Source organism: Mixophyes fleayi, chromosome 3 (assembly GCF_038048845.1).
Source record: "Mixophyes fleayi isolate aMixFle1 chromosome 3, aMixFle1.hap1, whole genome shotgun sequence".
NCBI lineage: Eukaryota > Metazoa > Chordata > Amphibia > Anura > Limnodynastidae > Mixophyes > Mixophyes fleayi.
The window spans coordinates 314,048,438-314,072,428 of NC_134404.1; the positions used below are offsets into that span (position 1 = coordinate 314,048,438).

The 23,991-nt window shown below is 39.1% G+C and overlaps 1 protein-coding gene across 10 annotated transcripts in view; it reads left to right on the plus strand.

The window, feature by feature from the left end:
- The window catches only part of CCDC88A (coiled-coil domain containing 88A), a 127,105-nt gene that overhangs the window by 19,478 nt on the left and 83,636 nt on the right, over positions 1-23,991 (plus strand). For all 10 annotated transcript variants that reach the window (XM_075204028.1, XM_075204022.1, XM_075204027.1 and 7 more), the window contains exon 3: positions 20,808-20,916. In XM_075204028.1, the coding sequence (XP_075060129.1) occupies positions 20,808-20,916 (109 nt within the window). The remainder of the gene's footprint in view (positions 1-20,807; positions 20,917-23,991) is intronic.

Genomic DNA, 23,991 nt, shown 5'->3' on the forward strand with positions numbered 1-23,991 from the left:
AGAAGGACATAAATGGCTGTCCTGTCTTTCTATAGGTCCCATTTAGAATGGTCTCTAACAGTGAATTAGCAGATTGGTGCTCTGTCTCTGGAAGGTTTATGCAGTACCATACTAAACTGCTGGATGATTTGTTTGTTTTTGTTTTTCTTCTTTTGGACATTTGGCCCAGTAATTAAACCTGAAACTAAATGTGTTGAGATTAGTTGGAGGTGGTCGAGTAACGCAACAAATCCTCTTAGAGTACAGTTGTGATAGATTATCTAACTCTCTTGAAAGCACATTATTAATATACGGAAATCAACGAAGTAGCATTATTCTGTCCAGGCAAGTAATGTATGTACTGAAACAATAGCCATGTTTCCTATCTCACCAGATAAACAGCTGTTTGTAGAGTAATGGGAACCACAGATGGTTAATATAGCATTATAGCATTATAGTCTGGGATCCTTCACTTTCTACACAGGCCTTTTTAAGGACTTGTGCCCACACTAACTATGAGTGTTAACGAACCATACAACAAACAGGGCTTAATTCAAAGTTAGGAGTAAATCCAATGGAAGGTGCAATTTTGCAACTTGGCTAAACCATGGTGTGCTGTAGAGGGGACAGATGGGAGACGTGTCCTATCTGAACGCTAGATCACAGTGTCAAAGTTAAGCTGCCCAGTTTATGTGTGATACATGTAAAAGCTGGACAGTACTTTCCCTGCATGCAAAAAAAAATTACATATGCACGCCTTACACTATAACATGATTTATCCAAGTGCAAACTTGCACCCTTACCTGGATTTGCTACTAATTTTAAATGAGGCTCATAGTCTGTAACCTTGGATGTTGAAGGAAATGCTTGAATGAAACAGGGACCCAAGTTCACCTTTTTTTTCTCTTCCTACTCAACCACATGTCTCTGTACATTAAAGCCCAGACATTTACTTTTTCATTAATGAAGCATACTTGTAAATGCATTTTCTATTCAGTGCTAGTGCACATGGGTGAATGTAAAAGGGTTCCCCACCTAAAACCAACTAAAAACATGTGCAGCGGCTGCATCTTGTGACAAGTGCTGGCCAAGTGCGGCCAGACGGAGGCAGGGGCGGATCTAGAAAACTGGTGTACCCGGGGCGATTTAGGGGGGGGGTGATTTAGGCCCCGCCCCTTTCTAGCAGTTTAGGCTGCCGACGGCTGCACAGTATGTGCAGGTCCGTCCAGCCGTGACAGGCAGGGACAGTGTGCTGCCCGGCTGCTCTGATTGTGTTTTAAACACAATCAGAGCAGCCGGGCAGAACACTGTCCCTGCCTGTCACGGCTGGACGGACCTGCACATACTGTGCAGCCGTCGGCAGCAAGTGTCTGCTAGTGGGGGGTGATCGCCCCCCCCCTGAATCCGCCACTGGACGGAGGGTGGGAGGGGGTAAGTAATACTATTTCACTATGGACTGCCCACCAGCATTAAATTGATGTGTTTTTTTTGTTTTTTTTTATTTGTTTGTTGTTTTTAATAGTTTATGTTTGAGAGCCCCTTTAAGCATGCTCTGTGTTCCTGTTTTTCCTCCAGTAAATGGAGGAGAGATGCTGACACAAGGATTACTGATCCCTATGAGGTAAAGCACAGCCTATGCACATGAGCTTCTTCACATAATGCAAGTTAGATGCAAACTGAAAAAAAAGGGGGGCAACCTTTTTTTTCATATTTGTTTTTCCTACATTTTGTGAAGAAGGCAGCGTTCTTTGGCTGAGCTTCTCGTGGAGATCAATGAACCCTAATGTGTCTGCATCACCCATGTCTCTCCTCCATCGACTGGAGATAAAAGCAGAATGCATCATGGATAGAGTAAAATCGTCCACGGCGATAACCGATATGCTGCCTTTCTATGATAGCGCTGCTAAACAGTACAGTGTAATAGAGTATTTTCCTCCCTACCTCCATAAAATACAAAGACAGGTAAAACCAAATATCTCTGGTACTAATATAAGACAAAACTCTGAAATGACAAAGCATGTCTGTTATACTTGACATAATAAGATAGATTATACTTAACATTATTCTGCTGATTTAATGAGATCGTACAGTAAGGCTATAGAATTTGTAGCGGAGAGGTTTTTAGTAGGTCTTTGTAAACGATCATTCATTGGAATATTTATCAGTTGTAGTTGATTATCTAAATTATAGAAAATAGAACCTTAAATTTGCTTGTTATGTAAGCTTCACTGAACTGGTTTCTTTCTGTATTCCTGCTGTGTTGCATGCGTCTTCTTTTATTTGTCCATAAATGGATCTACTCACGTTGATGACTGTATCTGGAGTTACAAACTAAAAACTATTTCTTGGCTGTATCAGCCTTGCACATAAAATGGACTATACAGACAGTATCTGATAAACCTTGTGGCTGCCTTACCATAGTACTTTATTACAAGCATGTCACATGTCTGAGGGGAAGCTTCTTATTGATTTTACCTATGTTAGTTTGCGCTTCGCCCTCTTTTGCATTTTCGTGTTGGTCCATGCACCACCTAGTTTTTGGGGACTGACACAGTAGACCTCAATTTGCCAGTAGCCAATAGTGTCTTTTGTAGCACTGCCTGAGTTTTATATTCAGGAGGCGCTGGCTCCTAAACCATTGCCTGATTTTGCACTGCTGTCTGAATCGTCCACCCAGAGTACATCAAGGTGCATGACCAGATGTGCACCAACTCTCCTATCTAGCTTTAGTTCTGCACTGCCCTGTACAACGGGGCACATTGGTGAGCATACTGCCCAACTATATCCCTCTAGCTGTGCAATCAACTCTGCAAGCACTGCCGTAACCACGAAAAGCTAAGCTGTATTGAGGCCTTTTTTTTTTTCTTTGAAGCATCCCAGCTACATATGTTTCCATATCTGATTCATATATCACTTGTGGAGAAATCACCCTTTTTAATCACTTGTTTTAAGTATGTTTTTATTTCTAAATTTTATGGAGGCAAATTCTAGTAAGAGACTTCAGCTCACACATTTCACATGAAGAATAATAGTGCGCGTACATGATACAGTTCATACATATTTTATGAATTGTTAGGCACTGAAACTGAGATTTTTGCTTAGCAGTTTAGAGACTGGGGTATTAAATTGTAAAGAGAAGTCCCCACTTAGCACAGTTAATTTTGTGACTACCTAAGCAAAAGGTCACTTTAAAGTGGTGTAACTAGAAGCTAAATATTGCTGACCCTTCATAAATTAGCTTAAAGATACAGATTTAAAAATGCCAATGTGTTATCAAAGCCACATGAGACAACTGTAAGATAACTAGCCAAGAGGTGGCCTTTGGAAATTCAGCTCTTATGAAATTTAATTTGCAAAGATCTTTGTGCAGAATGTTATTACTTCTTCTAGTTTATTTATAGAACGTTAATCATATTATACAGCGCTATACAGAAAATATGTATCATTCACATCTATCCCTGCCCCATTGGAACTTCATATCTAAATACCACATACATTGGGGTCTATTTTTATCTGAAGCCAATTAACCTACCAGGATGTTTTTGTTTGTTTTTTAATTTGGGAGTTAAAACCCATAAAAACACGGGGAGAATATACAAACACCACTCGGATAAGGCCCTGGTCAGAATAGAACCCATGACCCCAGCTTGTGAGGCAGCAATGCTAACCACCACACCACCGTGCTGCCCAATTATCTGCCTGTTTAATGTTAACTCTGACAACTTTAGCCCTCGATATTCATAATCTAATGTTTCCTTTGTTCTAGTTGTGTCGTCTTATGTAGTTGCTTTCTCTATAGTCTCTTGTATTGACTTTTACTGGTTCTTTTGTTTCTCTCGTCCCTTATGTGTATATGTTTTATTTATATTTTGATGGTTGTGCGGTGCTGCAGATTCTGTGGTGCCATATAAATAAATTAAAATATATATAATATACTTTGGCAAATATGGAGGAGAGAGTGGAGCACTTTCATTCTGTCCTCCGTATTGGCCCGCCCTTGCTTATTCTGCATGTCCGTCTGCTTAGCATGGCTAAGTAGTCTGGGTGGAGCTACAGCATGCACGGTGTCATGATACTGGGTCACACTCAGGCTACCTACCTGCACTCACCGATGGATATTATACTTGGAATTAACTGATAACCACTCTACAGTATTTCATCGCTTATTTATCCATAAATCATTCACCAGCCGAGCTATATCTCTTTTAAAAACACCGCTTTCGGCGATTATGGTCACTGAATCTATAAAGCTCTGAGCCCTGTAACCCACCAGTCCATTTGTGCACAATGAAGGGTAACTTTTTTAGGATTATACAATATTTCTAAAAGTAGATTCTTTTTAAAGGGCATTAGGGTCCTTTCCTATCCCGGCTTCATCAGGAAGTCTTATGGACTGTTGGACCTTTGTCTCTTCATTAAAATGAACCTGTGCTCAACAGTATGTTGCATGTCTGCCAGCAGATGTAGCAGCAACTATTTCTGTGTCCACATATTGTAGCACCCCCAGATTTAATGATACTGGTTAGCCAGCCTGCTCTGGTATGAACTCTGATATTTTCTGTGCGGGAGCTGGAAATTATTGTTTAGTCCCCTAAGGATACTTCTTTTTTTTTTTTTTTTTTTTTTTTGTCAAACATCAATGCCATATTGTAAATGGTCCTACTAGGTAACAGAAAACAAGATGTACATTTTTCCTTCAACCATTTTAAATTGTACTTTATTGAAGGGCCACTAATCCTAAATTCAAAGTCTCCTTTTATATAAAATGCTACCAATAACATTAATGATTTCAGAGCTGCACTGCATTGGAGTTGGCCTATCTGAGGACAAAACATATAACTAGATAGATTTGCAAAAGTATGCTGGCGCTATATAAATAAATGTGTATAATAATAGAATGTTTTATATATGGCAGATTTTCTAATCCCTGTCAATCTATGTATTGACTATATATACAAAGAAATACATACATATCTCACAAGATGCATATAGATGTGACATTTTAAATGCACATTTATATGCATCTTATGACCTTATAAATATGTAGATATATGGTAATGTCTCACAAGGTGCCTTTTCATATTGATTGAATCATTTGGTATTTTAGTGTCCCTTTATATGATACGGTCATTAAGCATGTGTCTGGGACAGAAACTGTTGGGGCAATACTAATATTTCTGTACATTGGACCAGTCACCTACACATACTGGAGGATTCCAGGTGCTCCGGTTTCCTCCCACACTCCAAAAACATACTGGTAGGTTAATTGGCTGCTATTAAATTGCCCTTAGTCTTTCTCTGTCTGTTTGTATGTATGTTAGGGAATTTAGACTGTAAGCTCCAATGGGACAGGGACTGATGTGAGTGAGTTCTCTGTACAGCGTTGCTGAATTAGTGGCGCTATATACATAAATAGATGATGATGATGATGATGATTCCCTTTTGTGGGCTGAACCAGTATACAGCCTATCAATTTGCTGGGAATCAGTGACATCACTGAGGCTCTTTCTGATTATTATTTATAAGGCCTTAGGATTCATGCTCGGGTAAGAGGATGCTGCTGCTCTGGTGTTAACATAATCACCAGTATATTTTGTAATTATTTTACATAGCTGAGTACAATGATTAGGCGTTATGCTGGATTGAGTAACCCTTTATTTGTAGTACTGTCCCAATCTACGGAGGACCCTTCAGAAAATTGTTGCAAAGGAAAAAAGTGGTGCTATCCATAGTGACGAATCAGGTGATTGCTTTCATTTTCTGAACTGCGATAGAAAAGTGATCGTATATAATCTGTTGGTATGGGCAACAATCCCTTTCCTCTGCACTAGCCTTTATATATATGCATCCAACATTTTATACAATTGTCATATTAATACATAGTGATAATTTTAATATCTTTATTGGTGATGTTGCAAATGGTATTGAAGAGAAAGTATGTCTTTTTGCAGATGACACAAAAATATGCCACAGGGTAGACACACCAGGAGGGGTAAAACAAATGATTGATGATCTAGACAGACTAGAGGATTGGTCAAGAGATTGACAACTACAGTTTAATGCCCAAAAATACAAAATCATGCACTTGGGTCTCAAAAGCCCAAAGGCTAACTATATTATTAATGCCACTATAATGAAAACTACTGAGGAGGAAAAGGGATCTAGGAGTCACTATTTCAGGTGACTTAAAGGCAGGTAAGGAATGTAACAAAGCAATGAGGAAGGCAATTGAGATGCCTGGTTGCAGAGGAATCAGCAGAAAGAAAGAAGTAATAATGCCACTGTATAGGTCACTGGTACGGCCTCATCTAGAATACTGTGTTCAGTTCTGGAGGCCAAATCTCCAGAAAGATCTAAATACATCAGAGACTGTGCAAATAAGAGCAACTAAAATGGTGCAGGGCCTACAGTACAAAACTTACCTAGAAATACTAAAAGATTTTAATATGTATAGTTTGGAGAAGGGAAAGGGGGGGCAGGTTAGAAATTTTCACATATATTAAGGGTTATAACAAGGTACAGGAAGGAAACATTCTACAAAGGAAGAGAAGTATTAGAACACAAGGATGTGCACTGAAACTGGAGGGAAGTAGGTTCAGAGGAAATCTGAGGAAAAACTATTTCACAAAATGGGTAGTGGATACGTGGAACAGCCTCCCATCAGAGGTGGTTGAGGCTAATACAGTAGAGCAATTTAAACATGCTTTGATAGACATTAGAATATCCTTACATAGATTACAGGACCAAATAGGGTTGGAGGTTACCATAGGTTAATAAAAAAATAAATAATGGGCAGACGAGATGGGCCAAGCGGTTCTTATCTGCCGTCTAATTCTATGTTTCTTTGTTACCGCTTACATCCATATTCACATAGGATTATGCTTCCTTTCGCTCCATGCTGCAGCTTTACCCTATCTTAGGTTGTGTTCGACCTTCTTAAATATTTGGGGATTTGTTACTAAAAATATTTCTACTGAGAGGTGAGTGGGCGATATCTGCATTATCTTCCTCACTTTCTGGCCTCCATACTTGGGTAGAAACTACAGAAAATTACTGCAGATGCGATTTCTTTAACGATTTCACCAATGACTGAAAGTTGTGATGATCACGCAGATTTACTTGTCCACACCTATACAATTTACCTCCAGATCTGTGATCTTCATCTCGTAACCACTGGCTGAAAGATCGTGACATTCTATATAGATCTGCCTACACTGCTGGCCGTGAGTGCATACACACTGCTGGCAGGGAGTGCATACACACTGCTGGCAGGGAGTGCATACACACTTCCATATTTGCCCGACATTGTTCCATCATTTTATAGAGATTTTTAGCCCGCTTATAAAATCAAATCAAACAATACAATGGACTTTGGTACGATAAAACATGATCGTGGGAGCATACACACTAATGCGATATTGGACCTAACAGTCATTTATTGTGTGATTGGCATAATAACTAGGTGAAAAACCTGTAGTGTGTACCCATCTTAATGTTACAGTGACGCATTGTGTATTTTAGTCTGTCACATGAGCACTGATACTCTACAGACATTGCCTACAGCATTTGTAAAGTGTATCAGCGATCATGCGACTGGAGCTCACCACCTACAGATATACTGATGACAGCATTAAGTCAGTGAACTAGGAAGTGATGAGCTGTTTCCCAGAATTATGGCTGCATCCAGTGAGCAACAGGAAGACTGAGCCAATCACCTGCCACTGCAACAATAAAGCTCTGTACATGGAAACTAGTTCTGCATAAAAATATAGGTGCCTGTGATGATGCTCAACATGCAGATATAACGATCTTCACCTACTTGTCACAAACATGAATCTATATTGTGCATCCAGCTTTAATCTCTATACTCTATTTGTGCACATGGTTCTTCCATTAGTTTTATTGGTTTTAATACTAGTTGCTATATAACTAGTACACCACACTCTTACATGTACCATTCCCTCACAAATCTAGTGGAAATACTTTCTCTCCCCACTCTTTTGCGTGACCCTTATTTTGTGGGGGATGGGGGTGTTTGTTTCTAAGTTTTACATTTGTAATGCTGGAAAAAGGGGCATTTAAAAGGACATGTGTATGATGTATGCATTTGTGTTCTATTGGGCTAATGTGGTTTTAGGCTTAAATGTCTGGATTCCAATCTGTGGACAGATGGTTACAAGTAAGCCACAACTGGTGTCCAGTCTGCTTGGGCTCAAAGATGAAGCCATTAAGTTATCAAATTTCTGTTCAAGAGATGTTGTTTAGTAGTTGACTAAGTGTACATTATCCTAAACCACATGGGGTCCTAGGATTAAGTTCATAATGAGACGTTCTGCTTCACCATGTTTAATATGACTTTTTTTTTTTAATGGTGGTGTGTGTTTTGTTTTGTAAAATGTAACAGGCTCTTGCATGGTGACATTGTCTGTTCATTTGAAATTGATGTAACTTGCCATAAGTAGGTTGCTCTTAAATGTAAGATGGCTCAGGGCTATGCTTTATTGTTGTGCTGTCTATTGACTGCTAGACAGATTTGCCCTATTTTGCAAGGCTATTTGCCAGTTAGACATTTAATTTTCCAACCACAAAAGGAGCTATTCATAGCGCAGTGAGGCTGGTGAGCAGGGCTGAGATACCAGGTATTTTCAGGAACAAGGACTTGCCTGGGTAATTTCTGTGCAATGATCTGTTTATTTCAACACATGGTAGCTGCAATGCAGACTTACAGTATGACTTGCATGTGTATGAATGCTGCCTTGATTTATCAACACTGCCTGTGTACCATTCTAGCCACATTACAAAATGCTTAATATTTTAGTTATCTTTAACTTTGCCTAGCCCTTTCCTAATTGCTGCTTTGTAATGTCAGCGATTCTGACTCCACCCGGGCCTGTGATGCCCGTAATACTCAGTGGGCAAATTATTGACTGCAAAAGGCTGACCTCTAGTTGGCATACCCAGAAGTTGGGAAGGGGAGTGGCATAGGAGCATCTTTTCACTTGGGAATTGCTTAAAGCAACAATCCCAGTGTTTCTTTTACTTTTACTTCTTTATATAGAAAGTTAAGTACCTTTTTTCAAGCATATGCATCATATAGTCCTTTTTCTTAGCTATCCTCCTAAAGTAATTATCTCTTCTCAGAATCTCTCTGGAGAGAAAGCCAGTATGGCAGCTGGACACAGACACTGCCTCACACAGCTCTAGGCATGGCATGTCATGATGTATCGCGGGGGGGCTGGAGGAAGACGGTATAGTACAGACAGAGCTCATAGAGGCATTCCAAAGCCCCTCTGCTAATTACATCATGTGCCGTGCGACTGTGGTTGCTATGGTAGTCTGACACTGCACAATTATAAATGTTAACTGTAGTCTGAAAAAAACAAACCAAGGAGAAATGGTAAATATCAAGAGTTGTCTTTTATCCTGTTGCAGTGATTTATGAAAAAACACATTGTTTTTATGGGATTGTTGCTTTAAAATTCTCCTTAACTGTTTTAATTGTTTTAGTGAGACTGCCTCATGAGAGCTTTGTATACTGAGCAGGCGAACATCTTACATGGGTGAACCCCAGTAAGGGTGAAACTGCCCATCTTAGGTGTTATCTCGCTAAGATTTCCCAGTGAAAGCATTGGTTTTAAAAGGCGGGTGTGTAAATGGAATACCCAGAAGTCAGGGCTCCAATCAAGGAAGTGGCTTATTAGTTGTTACACGGAATGATTGTCCATGTCATTTGAAGCTTTGAGTTGAGGAATAAAATGGTTACAATACATAGTATGTTTTTGTTGTAACATGAAGTAAACCGGATAAGTAGGATGCAGGAGCAGGCAGGGAGGGGGGGCATTTGCCCCCTGGGCTGGTCCCATAATGGGCTACCTTGGGCTGGGTCACTCTGGGCCACCTGCATTTTTTTTTCCTTTAAATTGTTCCTAATAGGCCGCTGAGTTGAGTCTTGCCCCCCGGGCTAAGATTTGCCAGCCCTCCCCTGGTAGGATGACCATTCTATTTTGAGGCAGTCCTGTGTTCTTGAAACCACAGGAGCTGCATAATCATTCTAGATGTTTTTAATGAAAACATTGTGAGTAACATTACATTGTGTAGAATTGTATTTACTTCTCTGCAGTATATTTACCACATAGTTTGTAGCCCTATAGACACAGAGAGAGAGAGAGAGAGACACTGCAGGATCTGAATAACTGCACTAAATATATAAAATATATATATATATATATATATATATATATATATATATATATATATATATATATATATAATATATATATAATCTTATTGAACAATGTTTATTCCATTATAGAGTTGCTTCATTTCGCATAATAAAACAGCATACATTTTCCAGCAAAAGATTAACATACAAACAGGTAAATTCCTCAGGTATCATCATCATTTATTTATAAATAACATATTACGTAGCGCTTTACAATTGAAGACAAACACAGTAAATTAATAAACAAACTGGGTAAAACAGACAGATGTGAGAAGACCCTGCTCACAAACTTACAATCTACGGGATCACACACAAATACCCATCAAACCACAAAGACAAGGGTAATTACATCTGTATACCTATTGCTTACCCACAGAGGAGACTGCTATTTTATGAGATGACCCAATCTTCATGAGAAAGAAGGCCATCTACGAAGAACCATTGACATCATATGAGACAAAATCACTTGTTCAGTGAATAGAGAGCTTGCCTTCTCATTAATATTAATTCAATCCAGAAAATGTCAGCCTCCTCTGATTGTCGCAATGGATACATTTTATATAGGACATGCCGGGTCTTGTGTTTAACAACTCTTACTGCTTTTAATGCAGGGGTCTAGTAGGTCCCTATTTACCATTCTTTGAAGATTTTTTCATGCATTCTAAGTACTATGTATTGTTACTGTTTTGTTCTGAGACCGCAAGATCTTCGCATACAGTTGGAGACAGGAGGCATCCTGAGTTGATCTGCCACTGTGGCTCATTATATTACAGGACTGGAGAATGTCTAAAGCAGGGGTCAGAGAACTTTTTTACCTTTTACCCCCAAATATATTTAGATACGCCAAGGTTACCCCCTTGATTTGAAAGGAAGGAAATCATATATTATTAATTATTGGAATTCAACATTTTATTGAATTTATTCACAATTTCTTTGAAAGCTTCAACTTCAAAACTTCAGGTTTTGGAGAAATGATGTTGCTTCATTTTTTATACGAGAGCATCAATATGACATCATTTTGATGTCAGTGCAATTTGGATATAGTTTTCAGCGTCAAATCGATTTCTCTGCTTTGTTTTTATGTTCGTTAGAGTGGAAAATCCTTGTTTGCAAAGGTAGCTTGTTGCAAAAGGTAGCAACTTTTTGACTGCCTCCTCATGTGCAATTTTGAATCTGCAGCTGTTGACATCCAAAAATATGACAGATCTGCTTTGTTTTCAAATGCAATACGTGCTTCATTATTGCATCGACGCTCAAGAACTGCCTCTGCCAACCCTTGAGGCTCTTCTGGTACAACAGCAATTTCACGTTTAAAGGGGTCTACAATCCAACTCACAGCATGTGAATCTGCAGTATTACCCCAGGGAATTTCATTTTTACCCCATTTTTTTTACCCCATATGGGGTAATTTACCCCTGTTCCCTGACCACTGGTCTAAAGCCTGCAGACCTAAAATGGAAAAAAGCCACATGTATTTACATAATAATGCTGTAAATACATTATTACATAAGAAGCTAACAGGTTCTCTTTCAGAGACCTACACGGCTTATACAAAGACTTGATGAACTTAACAGTACAGTAACCTGTGTCCAAGCAAAACGTAATTTGTACAGTACATCTATTGTGACAAGCACATGCACTAAAATGCAGAATGCCAAGATTGCCTGGCTTGCAAGCTCTTGATGCAGACATGACCTTATTTGGGTCCAGAGTTTCAGTGTGTGTTAGAAGCTTGTGAAATACACTCTCTTCTGTGATCAGAGTGGCAGCTCATGTATGGGACTGACCCCGACCGGTTTTTACACTTATCCTGATACCTGTTTACAGTACTCTCACATAGAGAACTCTCTTCTTTGTTGGTGTCTGTTAGCCATTTACAATGAGGTGTGTTTAAAGCATTTTTGACAATTTTTATATTCTCCCCAACTAGAGGGGAGGTCCAGTCGCAAAAGAGTGGGGGGTGGGAGTGTGAAGCACCAATTAGCGTCATTTTGGCCCCCGCGACATTCCACCATGGGGGATGTTGAGTAAAATTATACGATTCAAAGGTAGGATCCTGGAGAAAGATCTGCTCCCCCGGGTCTAGGAGAGCTACCTGAAACTTGTGATTCTTCCGGCCATTTCTGGAGAGTAGGTGTGGTGAAACGAGGTATTAATATCGCCCTAACCAGTCTGTCCCTCATTTCTCACAGCAAATCTCCACTCCCTGATACAGCACCCACCAATGGTTAAGAAGGTCAGACCCAGGGGTTCACCCAGGGAGGGGAAAGCACTGTGGAAATTAGATCCTAGATATAAGGAGTGACTCCGGGAAGGGGGGGGGGATATTCATTCTGGGACTGGAACCTGCACAGTGGCTGGTTTTTAGAGTTGCCGTTCTCTACCAATGAAATACATCGGCAGATCGCGGGTCGTCAAGTCCGAACATCCAGGGGACTGTAACTCCTTAAGCTAGTTGGGTAAGGGACAGATAATGTGGTAAACCTGCCTGGCATTTATTCACTGTGTGTTCATATTATTCTAGTGTTTTTATTACAGTAAATGTATTGTTGTACTTTTCTAACTGCATTTGCCTGAGTGACTAATAAGAACTTTAGAAGGTACTGGGTAGGCTTCCCTGGCTTAGGAAGGCACCCGTGGGTGGCCAGCCAGAGTGAAGTAGGTAGAATTGGGCCAGAAAACCCAGTATCTTCACAGTAGGCAAGTATGGTTTAAAGTTGCTTAGAAACCTTGCACCCTTAACAATATTGTAAGATATTTCTCATGGCAGAGGTTTATGCTACACCGTTATGGGTAGACATGTAGAATTTGCTCCTTTCTTGCCACCATTGATCAGCAAAGTGCCTCAATCTATTAGCTTTCTAGGGTTTATACAGCCAGTGATAACCTCGAACATAAAGCTGCATGTACAAGGTGCGGTGCGGTGATGTGTGGAGGTGACTGGAAGCAACCTGGAGATCACAGACTCAGGGCTAGATTTACTAAGCTGCGGGTTTGAAAAAGTGGGGATGTTGCCTATGGCAACCAATCAGATTCTAGCTGTCATTTTGTAGAAGGTACTAAATAAATGAAATCTAGAATCTGATTGGTTGCCATAGGCAACATCCCCACTTTTTCAAACCCGCCGCTTAGTAAATCTAGCCCTCAGAGTTGGTTAGTAGGATAAGCAGGGTTCTCCAACAACACAGTGAGCAGCACATTGTGGGCTGATCAAATATCCAGCCCATCAATTTACTAGGGATAACAGAATCGCTGCCACAGCCTTGAATAGATAGACTGCATTCTCATAAACACTGTGTGTAGGTGACGGGTACGTTACAAAACTGCAATTTCTGTATGGATAGCATAGAGGCAGCCTACAGTTTATAGCTGAATTGTCTTATCTATTATATTCACTAAGAACAAAAATCATTCTGGCATTTGATGCTGCAGTCCCCACATAGGCTTGTTATAATAGCGAGTTTTGTACCTCTTTAGCATGAAGCCGATCATTTTTCCAAGAGGTCATCCTATGCATCTCAGTGTTCTCTTTAAAACGGCTGTAACGGCAAAAAGTACAAATGGAAGCATTTATTTCTGCTTCGTTATTCTGATCTCTGACTGAGAGCACATCTGTGGTCATGCCGTGACAGAGAAGGAGAGTCATGCCTGCTGTGAGGAGGAGCCTGCTGCTCAGTACATCCTGTGCCTGTGGTTGCCACGGTAATTGCTTGATACTCACCAAGTTGTAAAGAAAAACCAACAACATGATCTCTCTTCTTACAGCGTGAGATATTTTAAAGAAACACCTCTCATTTAGACTGCAGCTTTTTTTTTTTTTTTTTTAATAAAACTCAGCTTTTGCTCTGTAATATATTTACAGTGAGACAGCCCTTGCTAGTACATTTACAGGATATTCATCAACAGCTGGAGAGTCACTGCTTATATGATTGATACATGCAGTACAGTAGTATAAGGCTCCATAGCAGCCCAGTTTGTATAGCTCTGTAATAACGGAATCCTCAGCTTTCACTTCATACAAGCTCATGCTTAACTACACAATAAGATCTGTAATCTGCTTCATTAACAGACTTGTCTTCTATATTTGGAAAAAATTTCAGGGGAGGATGGCCCAGTGTCAGTCTGCCATCTGCTCAGCTCTTACACGGCAAGACTAGAAAGCATATTGATATCCACTGCTTCTACATCGAGCATATCTGGTCTTTATGGAAATTCTTTTGTTTATTTTATGAGCCACTGGATGGTGAATGATCTATATGGAACATTTTTATATATATTTAAATCTATCTAGATTTTAACTATGTGTAATGTAAGACTATATGAATCCTATCTACAGTTTAAGAATACTTTATTTTACATCTGTGGAAATAAAGGTGCAGATGCCATAAATATAACCAATTAACTTCACTGAAAAATGTATAATAAAGATCTGTTTGATTGGTTGAAATTGTTGAACCAGGAGAACTGAGTGTTAAAATAATCATTGTTCCATCTGTAGGATTATTACAAACTTAACCAAGACAGCCTGGAAGGACAACTTAATTGTGACCCACCTGGTACATTGTGTAAATGTATACAAAGTATTGCCTAAAGGTTCAGTACAAGAAGTGAATACATGTCTTGTGCACTTCACAAATAATTAACTGTGTAACAGACTTCAAATAGCCTCTTTGACATAGGTGCTGGGTTGTGAGTCCAGCAGGTCCCCTGCTTAGTCTTATTTGTAACCCAGATTGATGGAGTTCTTCAGTCTCTTAAATTAAACTCTAATATATTGTATTGTGAAGGATGTTAATGAAACCTTTACAGACGTTAGGGCGCACATGATGATAAAAAGTTGTAGAGAACTAAAAGTAAATGGTTTTCTACCTTCATAAGATCATTTGTATGTCCCCTCTAACTGTCACCACTTGTCTTGTGGGGATCTGCTCCATTCAGAAGGATCCTGGTACAATTACTGGACAGCAGATGAGCAGAAGATTTTAATTGGAAGAATATTGCTGTGAGTCCGCTATTATTTCTAGCCTTGCTTCAGATACTCTGGGCAGCATTCCTGGGTGCTGCTATGGGCTATGTTTGTATCACCTTGAGAGTGGTGGAAGAACTGAGCTACTGCTGAGCTGATCTATTACCGGTAATTAACATAAAAATAATTGTTTCTCAATCTCCAGGAGGAATTACCATAGAGTCAGTGTAGTACATGGAGAGGACATGTTTTGAAGACGGAAGAGGCACCCAAAGAGACCCCTCTTTCTGGGACTATTCCAGATGTAGTCAAAGTGGTGGGGACCTGCACCCAATAGCTCCATAGCCCAATTAGATAGGAAGTTAAGGCTTTTTCCTAACCCAAAATGCAAGCCCCCGTCCTTGTCCAAGAATTAGCTGCCTAACGCTTTAAAAGAAGCAAAGGCTTACTTAATAGTAATGCCCCTCCACACAATATAATTCCCTTCCCATGTGATATATCTTGGCAGACCCCATATATGGGACCACTACACAGGCTCACTCTCTGGCTTTCTTGTCCGGCATAATAGCCTTCTACTGAAGGGAAGACATTAGCCAAATTACAGATTGTGTGTCTCTCCCTGTTAAAAGCTTCATGATTTCATAAAATATTTAATAAAATGATGATAAACAGAATGACAACTTGGCTAGGCCTTTTATGTTCTATATCCTGCTGTGTACTCTAGTTGTTTTTAATATTATGAGTCTAAACAAGTTGTCATATATTTTATATAATTTTCTTTTTCCACAATTCCTTTTCTTGAGTGTTGTAAAATATGGTCTGTGTAATCACAGTGACTGACCATAAATATCACTTTGTACATGGCATCTCGATTTCACATCCAGAGCATTAATGACGTCTCCTCCCTTTGATCTGTCATTCTGTGTGAGGCTTTTTCTGCCTTGCATGCTGATCAGTCTTAATACTACTGGTGTGCTGTTGTCCCTTTTCATTTGCTGTTGTGTCTGACAGCACCTCATGCTGACAAGGCAGATTCTCCCCACCTTCCTACTGAATAAAGAGACTTTGTGGCCATGAGCTTTTACTAATGTAAGAAGGACAGCCAATCTTTAAGTTGTAGCTAGAACCCAGTTCTATCTTGTACTGTTTATACCAAATAACATTGAAATAGCAGTCTATATATAAATCTGCATCTTTGCTTGTAAGTGTGCTAAATAAATCAATGTATAGAACAATCTGCTTCCACAGCAAAACTCTTGGCCTTGTCTCTACACTGCTCACAGTTTCTGCCTACAGACTTTATCCTGTATACTCTAATTTTATGGAGGACTTTGAGATTTAAATATAAATGCCCTTCTTAAAACACCCACTAAAATTGAAAATAAACAATAATTGTATTGCTTTAAAGCATTTCTCACAAATGTTTTCTTTAATCCCTTCTAGAAAAAATATTTTGATTTTTATACTCCATTATTTAGTCTACAGCAATCTGACAAATCTCTGACAAAAATCAATTTCAGGGGAACAATTTACTAAATCTGTGCATATGAGCAGTATCCCATAGAAGCCAATCAGCCTTAAGATTTGAGCAGTCCTTCACAAGTTGGGAAAAAAATAAATCAAATGTTAGATTGTCATGGGTAACTGACTTGACCACATTTAATAAAGAATTCCAGGGAACCTTCTGAGCATGTGAATTTAACAATGTCGCATACTGTGTTGATGCTCATTGGAGCACTACCATCCACGTCATCCCATGGTTACTAAATTCACATATATTATAGTTTGCATTTTAATGACTCCCCTTAGAATAAATCTCAAATGATAAAGCCTACAGAATAAGAATATATTGCAAGAATAGCAACTAACATGAAGAAAATGTTTTATTTAGGGTGTGCTTTGGTTTGTGACAATTCATAGGGTACAAATTTTGTGGGATTATATCTAGAAATTAGGGAACATTGAGAACTTAATGAACTTTTGCAGCATATTGATAAATCACCCCAGAGTCTAGCCTTGGCCATTGAGGTGAGGGGTCAGATGGTAAAGTATAACAAATTTCTATCAAGCGTTTATTCAAGACATACTGTATATATCAGACTTTTTAGATGTTCCTATTGTGAAAATGTTTGCAGCACAGTGGTTTGCATTGTTGCCTCTCAACACTGGAGTCATAGGTTTGATGGCCACCGTGGCCCTTATATGTGTGGAGTTTGTATGTTCTCCCCATGTTTGTGTGGGTTTCCTCCCACACATCCCAAAAACATACTAGAAAGTCAGTTGTCTTCCGACAAAAATGGACCCTGCGGTGTGTGTGTGTGTGTGTGTGTGTGTGTGTGTATAGGAGACTTTAGATGTGATTTATTTCATAGAATAGCAGCTGAGCGCACCCATGATAACTGCCTCACCCGCTGCAGCAATATAAAGTGCTTTGAGTCCTATCAGGGGAAAGGTGCTATTTACATTAAAAACTATTATTAATATTTATTTTAATTTTGAATTTGTGACTGTATACACATGTGAGGCGGGACCCAAAACATATAATATAATAATAAACACTACAATCCCATTACCTCCTTGTGGCTCCCTGGCCCACTCTACCTGCATGGAAACAATTTAAAGGGTCTCTTTACCCTGGTATATCATCAGCTTGATATGGGTGCGGGGAAGGGCACTTATTATCCTGGGTTCAGAACAGTTGATAGAAGCACTCAATGCACACAGATGTACTTAGTCTGTACTTCCCCCACACAAGGCTGTGGTACTGATAGAAGAGAACATGGTGATCTGAAAGACTCCTAAATTAAAAAAGAAAATTAGAGGCATGCAACCTTCAATTTCCGTCTAATGTAACATTCTTGAATATTTCATAATAGTTGTAAGTACTATTGTTGAACTGATCAGCATTGTACTTGTGGTCAGGAGGCATAGAGGTTAAATTTGCGGTTAGGTGAAAGAATACACCAGCATTACATTTAATAATACTGTGATCTTAGTATCTAGTATAATGTAGTCTACATTCTTGTAGTCCAAAATAATAACTATATCTGAGATCTTCTAAACAAGCTAACATCAATTATACTTGTATTAAAGCCTTCAAAAGCAACTGTATGAGTCTGCAGAAAATCTTTTTTTCTAAAATAAATATTATGCTTGATTTAAATATAATAATTAGCAAACGGGTGAATTAAAAAAATTTCACTTGTATATTGAAATCCTCAACATGAATATTCAACTGTCAGTAACTTTAAAATCAGGTCTCTCATTATAGAGGTGGTGGATACTTGTATAGAGGATACATTTGGATGGGGCTGGGGTGGGCCAGCTGTTGGTCTGTCATACCAATAACACCAATCACTTGAAGCGGACTCATCACTTACTCACAGTGGAGATGGCTGCTTTTCAATGCGATCTTTTTTTAAAAAAAAAATAAATAAATTTTAAAGTAAAAATAGTGGAGGGATGTTAAACATAGAGACAGGACGAGTGATAAATAAATTATTGGTGTCTTCATTGTGCAGACAACAGAGATATGGGGTCTGTATTGTATAGCCACCAGAGATATTGGGGGTCCACATTGTATATCCAGCAGACATTTGGGAATCTGCATTATATAGCGTTCACTACTCTGCATTGTGATTTGTACAGTGGTTACTAGAATGTGGTCACAATGATTCTTTCTATATTGTATACCAGTCACTAAGATGTATTGTAAATTGGTCACCAGAATAGGCTGTGCATTGAATACTGGACAGATTTGTATGTATTGTGTTAGCTCTTTAAAATAAGCATTTTTTATATATTATTGTCACCTAAGACTTCATTCACATTAAACAAACCACATCTGCAAGTTGTTGGCCACAGCCACTTTTTTTTTACTATGGTGAAATCACGCTATATGGATATTTGTTTATTATCTTGGTGGGTCCCAAGTCCTACGTCCCTCTATACTGTTATAGTTGAGGAAAATTCGTCTTCATAGATATTAGGCAGTAGTAGCCTAATTGTGGACGGATCCTGTCTGTTACTTGGTGAGCCATTTACTGGTGCTTGCTTTTTCCCAGGCCAAAAGTAAACTGGCAACTTTCTACTTGGGCGCAAAATGGTTAAGAAGCCCTCTCTCCTTCTCATTGTCTGGCATATCCCAAGCTGGTGAATGCTAGAGCTCAGCACAAAGTGGTTATATGTTCTGTAAAGGAGAGCTGAAGACTGTTCCCGCATAGGGGACCTTCTACTGTCTGTGCTCACCACTGGATTGACTGGACCTGAATTTAGGAGGTTAAGAAGTTGGTTACCCACTCAAGATTTTATTTAAAGTTGATGTTATGAATTGCACTTATTAAATTAATGGTTGTACACCCTACACCACCCTCCTTAGGGTGTACCAGTGTACTGATCTAGAGCGATGAAGTGGTGAGAGAGGTAAATTAGTTTAGAATTTAGAATGGGCGGTGTCAAGGATAACACCAAGGCACGGGGAACTGGGGAAAGTGTTGTGTGCCAATGGTGTGGGAGACTAGAAGGAGGGTAGTGACATGCGGAGGAGAAAAGATGATGAGCTGCGTTTTGGATATGTTGAGCCTAAGGTAGCATTGTTACATACAAATGGAGATAGCAGAGAGAAGAGGCAGTCACACATGGGATAAAAGAGAGGGGGAGAAGAAATTTGGGTGTCATCTGCATGGAAGTGGTAGTGGAGGTTGACTAGAGTATTCGTTCACTGAGAGGTCAGAGAGAAAAGCAATGAGCCGAGAACAGCGCCTTCAGGGACCCCAACATATAGAGGGGACAGGAGTGGGTGATGTGCCAGACGCTGGGACACTGAACGTATGTTTAGAGAGGTAGGAGGTGAGCCAGGAAATAATGGTGTCGCAAAGGCCAAGTGAGTGAATGGTGCTTGGCTGTATCAATAGTGGCAGAGAGGACAAGTAGGAGGAAGTGACCCTTTGACTTAGAGTTAATCGTAGGTCACTTTAGTGAGGACAGTCTCGGTGGAGGGCAAAAGCCTGATTGCGGAGCGACGATGGAGTAAGTGGAGAGATTGTTTAGGGTTAGATGGCTGAACACAAGCTGCTTAAGTAGTTTGGAAGCAAAGGAGATAAAATAAATTTGGCGTTAGCTGGAGAGAAAGATGGGAGTAAAAGAGTTTCTTGAGAATCAGAGAGATGAATGTCTCTTCCGTCTTCAAAACATGCGCTCAAGAGGGACAGATTGAAGAGGTGAGAGCTGTGGGCAAGTATTGGGGGGGAAGGAATGAAGGCGTTTTGAAGGGAATGGGATAGAAATGGAAGAGAGAATTGTGGAGACCTTGTCCTTGGTAGCGGATTGGAGGAGAAGGTGGGTGGGGGGCGGGGTGCTGGATCTGGCTAGAGGAGATGCCTCTCATTATGGGTCGAGATGTATCTAATAGTTTATGGCCTTATAAGGGCAATTACAAGGGTGTATATACTGTTGTGTTTAGAGTTTATATGTTGAAAAATCTGTATTATTTTTACCTCCGCAAGTAGCCCCATATGCTTGTGGGTTCCTCAATTACCATTTCTATTTTTGTGTGTGTGTGATATATATATATATATATATATATATATTTCTTATTTTCAATAATGCTAATAGCCTACTCTGTTTTGTTTTCTCTTTCAGAAATCCCAAAGCTGATAATCAAAGAATATACAGAAAGATCAATAATGATGCTTCCCTTAGAATACAGAACTTGTCCGTTCTGGTGAAACAAATCAAGGCTTACTATCAGGTAATTTGTTCCATACTATTTCTTCTGGCGAAAACCTATTGTTTCTGAGTTCATTTGGCAGCACGTTTCACTCATTTGTACACCATGTGTAATTCATTTGTAAACCTTCCTCCTGATGTGGTATAGGCTGCATTTTTTGTTTACTTTTAAGAAATGGATCTCAATAGACAAAAATGTGGCTTATTACTTGAGATGCTAAAAATGGTAAACGGCAAATCTTCAAAGGACTCATTTGAAAAACTTGAGGGGAAGTTTTCATTTGAAATTTAAATACATATTTGCCTGAAATTTGATGAACAAATAAATCCTTTAGGCAGAAATAACTGTTTTTCCTCTACTTAACTAAAAAATAATCATTGTTGAATTGTTTTTCTTAATTCTGTTTCCATATTAAAAAAATAAATGAAAAAATAGACGTTTGTTAAAACTCCAAAAACTTGGATGTTACTGGTGTACCTATTTGCTACATCTGTAAATCATGTGGGAGAGGAGAGTGTGTTTACAGGTTTTCAGCTTGGCATAATTTCCTTTCAGTTTTTGGACTCTTCCAAAATGAGTTTTTCTCTTTTCTTTGGAACACAATTATGAAAAAGGGGAGGGGGAGTCAATCGGCCGCCCGGTGCGCACATTGCCGGCCAATATGGTACAGAAATCTCAGTTCATTTTCTCTCACATCTATATGGGAATATGAGCGGAGATTCAGTGTGTCCGGAGACGCATATTTGCACCTCGTGGCCTATTGAATTTCCCCCCCTAAATGTAAAACTTTTAATGAAGAGTAGTATGTTACTGATATTCTAAAAAAAAACAATGTAATGTTATCTGTTCTATTAATTTGAAATGTCTGTGTGTACAGGTCCACAGTGTGTCAACAACAGACTCGCACAGTAATCACGTTACTTACACAGTTTCACTATCAGAAGCGAGTTCAGGGTCAAAATATGGGAGATCTAAAACTAGACAGAAACAGTCCTGCTGGAATATAATCTTCTCCCAAGCCCTTGCAAACTGGAGCTGGTTTTCCTCTAAGCTTATTATATCTTGCGCCAATCATTTTGCCCTTCGCATTATGAGTTCACCACCAGGTGTCACGGTAAAGAGTTATTTTTTCTTGGGATGATGCACAGTGTTAGTTGTGCTAATCATAAACATAGCAACTAGCTTTAAGTTGTTCTCATGAGACCATAGAATCTTCCTTTCATTAATGTGTGGGTCCATAAGATTTCTGGAAAACTTCAGGTGAGATTTCACATAAGTTTTCTTCAACAATGGGTTTCTTTTTGCCACCCTTCCATAAAGTGCGGATTTGTTAATTGCCCTGGCTATTCTCCCATGGGCAGTATCTCCTGTCTCTGCCATGTAAGACAGTAAAGCTGTCTAGAGCTGCCATAGGCACCCTCCCGCTGAGTGCTGCTTTTCACAAAAATATAGTAAGATTTGATGTGAATGGTTGGTTGTTTTTTGATCTTTGTGACGAAGTCCTTGTTTGTCAATGGGCTAATTGTGGGACCCCTCACAGACAGAAGAATTTATTTTAAAATCAATTGAAATGCCCTATATGTTCACAGTTAATCTCTGAAGACTTGTTACTCTAGGGATGAATACCTATGCAACCTATTATTGTCTGCGTCTTATTTGTAATTGAATTACGAAAAAATCTTTAGGTTAGTCTTTTATTTGTTGTCATTTGTCATCAGAGTATTTTGTGTTTACTTTGGTTGAATACATTTTAGATATAATTAGTATAATTAGAAAAAGCATTACACATGTTGGTGCATTGACACATCATAAATATACTATATGAAGTTTAATAATATATATATATATATATATATATATATATATATATATATATATATATATATATATATATATAATAATAAATAGAGAGCAGTAACAGAACATGATCTACTGAAGTGTAACTTAAGTCTCAAAAAGACCACATGCTCCATATGAACATAACAATCAGACATGTCTGTATATGCAGAGACGTAAGGGGAAAGCTGGACACCAGACTGCTGCAGTGTATAGTAAAATATATTGAATTACATACCTACCAAGTGCACAGCTATATTTTCTTCAGCCCAGGAACAGATGTAACAGTTGTGATTTCATATACTATTCCTTTTATGTTTAAATCTGTTATGCTCCTGCAGGATATGTTTACAGTAGGGTTCCACCAATATTAAGGTTGTATAAATCACTCATAAATTCTATGTACTAAATGCATTCTCTGTTTGTGTATTGTTTCTTTTCTTTCTACAATTTTACTGAAAACGTCGGTTCTGAAAGAACACTATTGGGGTTCATCATCATCATCACCATTTATTTATATAGCGCCGCTGATTCCGCAGCGCTGTACAGAGAACTCATTCACATCAGTCCCTGCCCCATTGGAGTTTACAGTCTAAATTCCCTAATATAGACACACACACACACCTCACTCACTCACTCACTCACTCACTCACTCACTCACTCACTCACTCACAGACAGACAGAGAGAGAAAGAGACACTAGGGTCAATTTTGATAGCAGCCAATTAACCTACTAGTATGTTTTTGGAGTGTGGGAGGAAACCGGAGTACCCGGAGGAAACCCCCGCAAACACAGGGAGAACATACAAACTCCACACAGATAAGGCCATGGTCGGGAATTGAACTCATGACCCCAGCGCTGTGAGGCAGAAGTGCTAACCACTTTGCCACCGTGTTCCTTTTAAACAGCAAGAAAAATAACATTACTCTACAGTACCAAACAATTTACAGTAACATTATTATATATATTGAGCTGCAATGTTTTTGTTGTCCCCCATATTTATAGTTGTGAACAATCATGCCCACATTGTTTTGCAAGCCAGGCTCTCCACACTACATCTTTCTTCCCCTGGATTTATATTTCATATTGTTTTCGTCAACACTCTCACCTGTGTTACTGAGAGAATCACTGACCTGATGTCAGCTGGTCCTTTTGTGGCAGGGCTGAAATGCAGTGGAAATGTTGTTTTTGGGATAAAGTTCATTGTCATGGCAAAATGGGACTTTGAAATTAATTGCAATTCATCTGATCTCTCTTCAT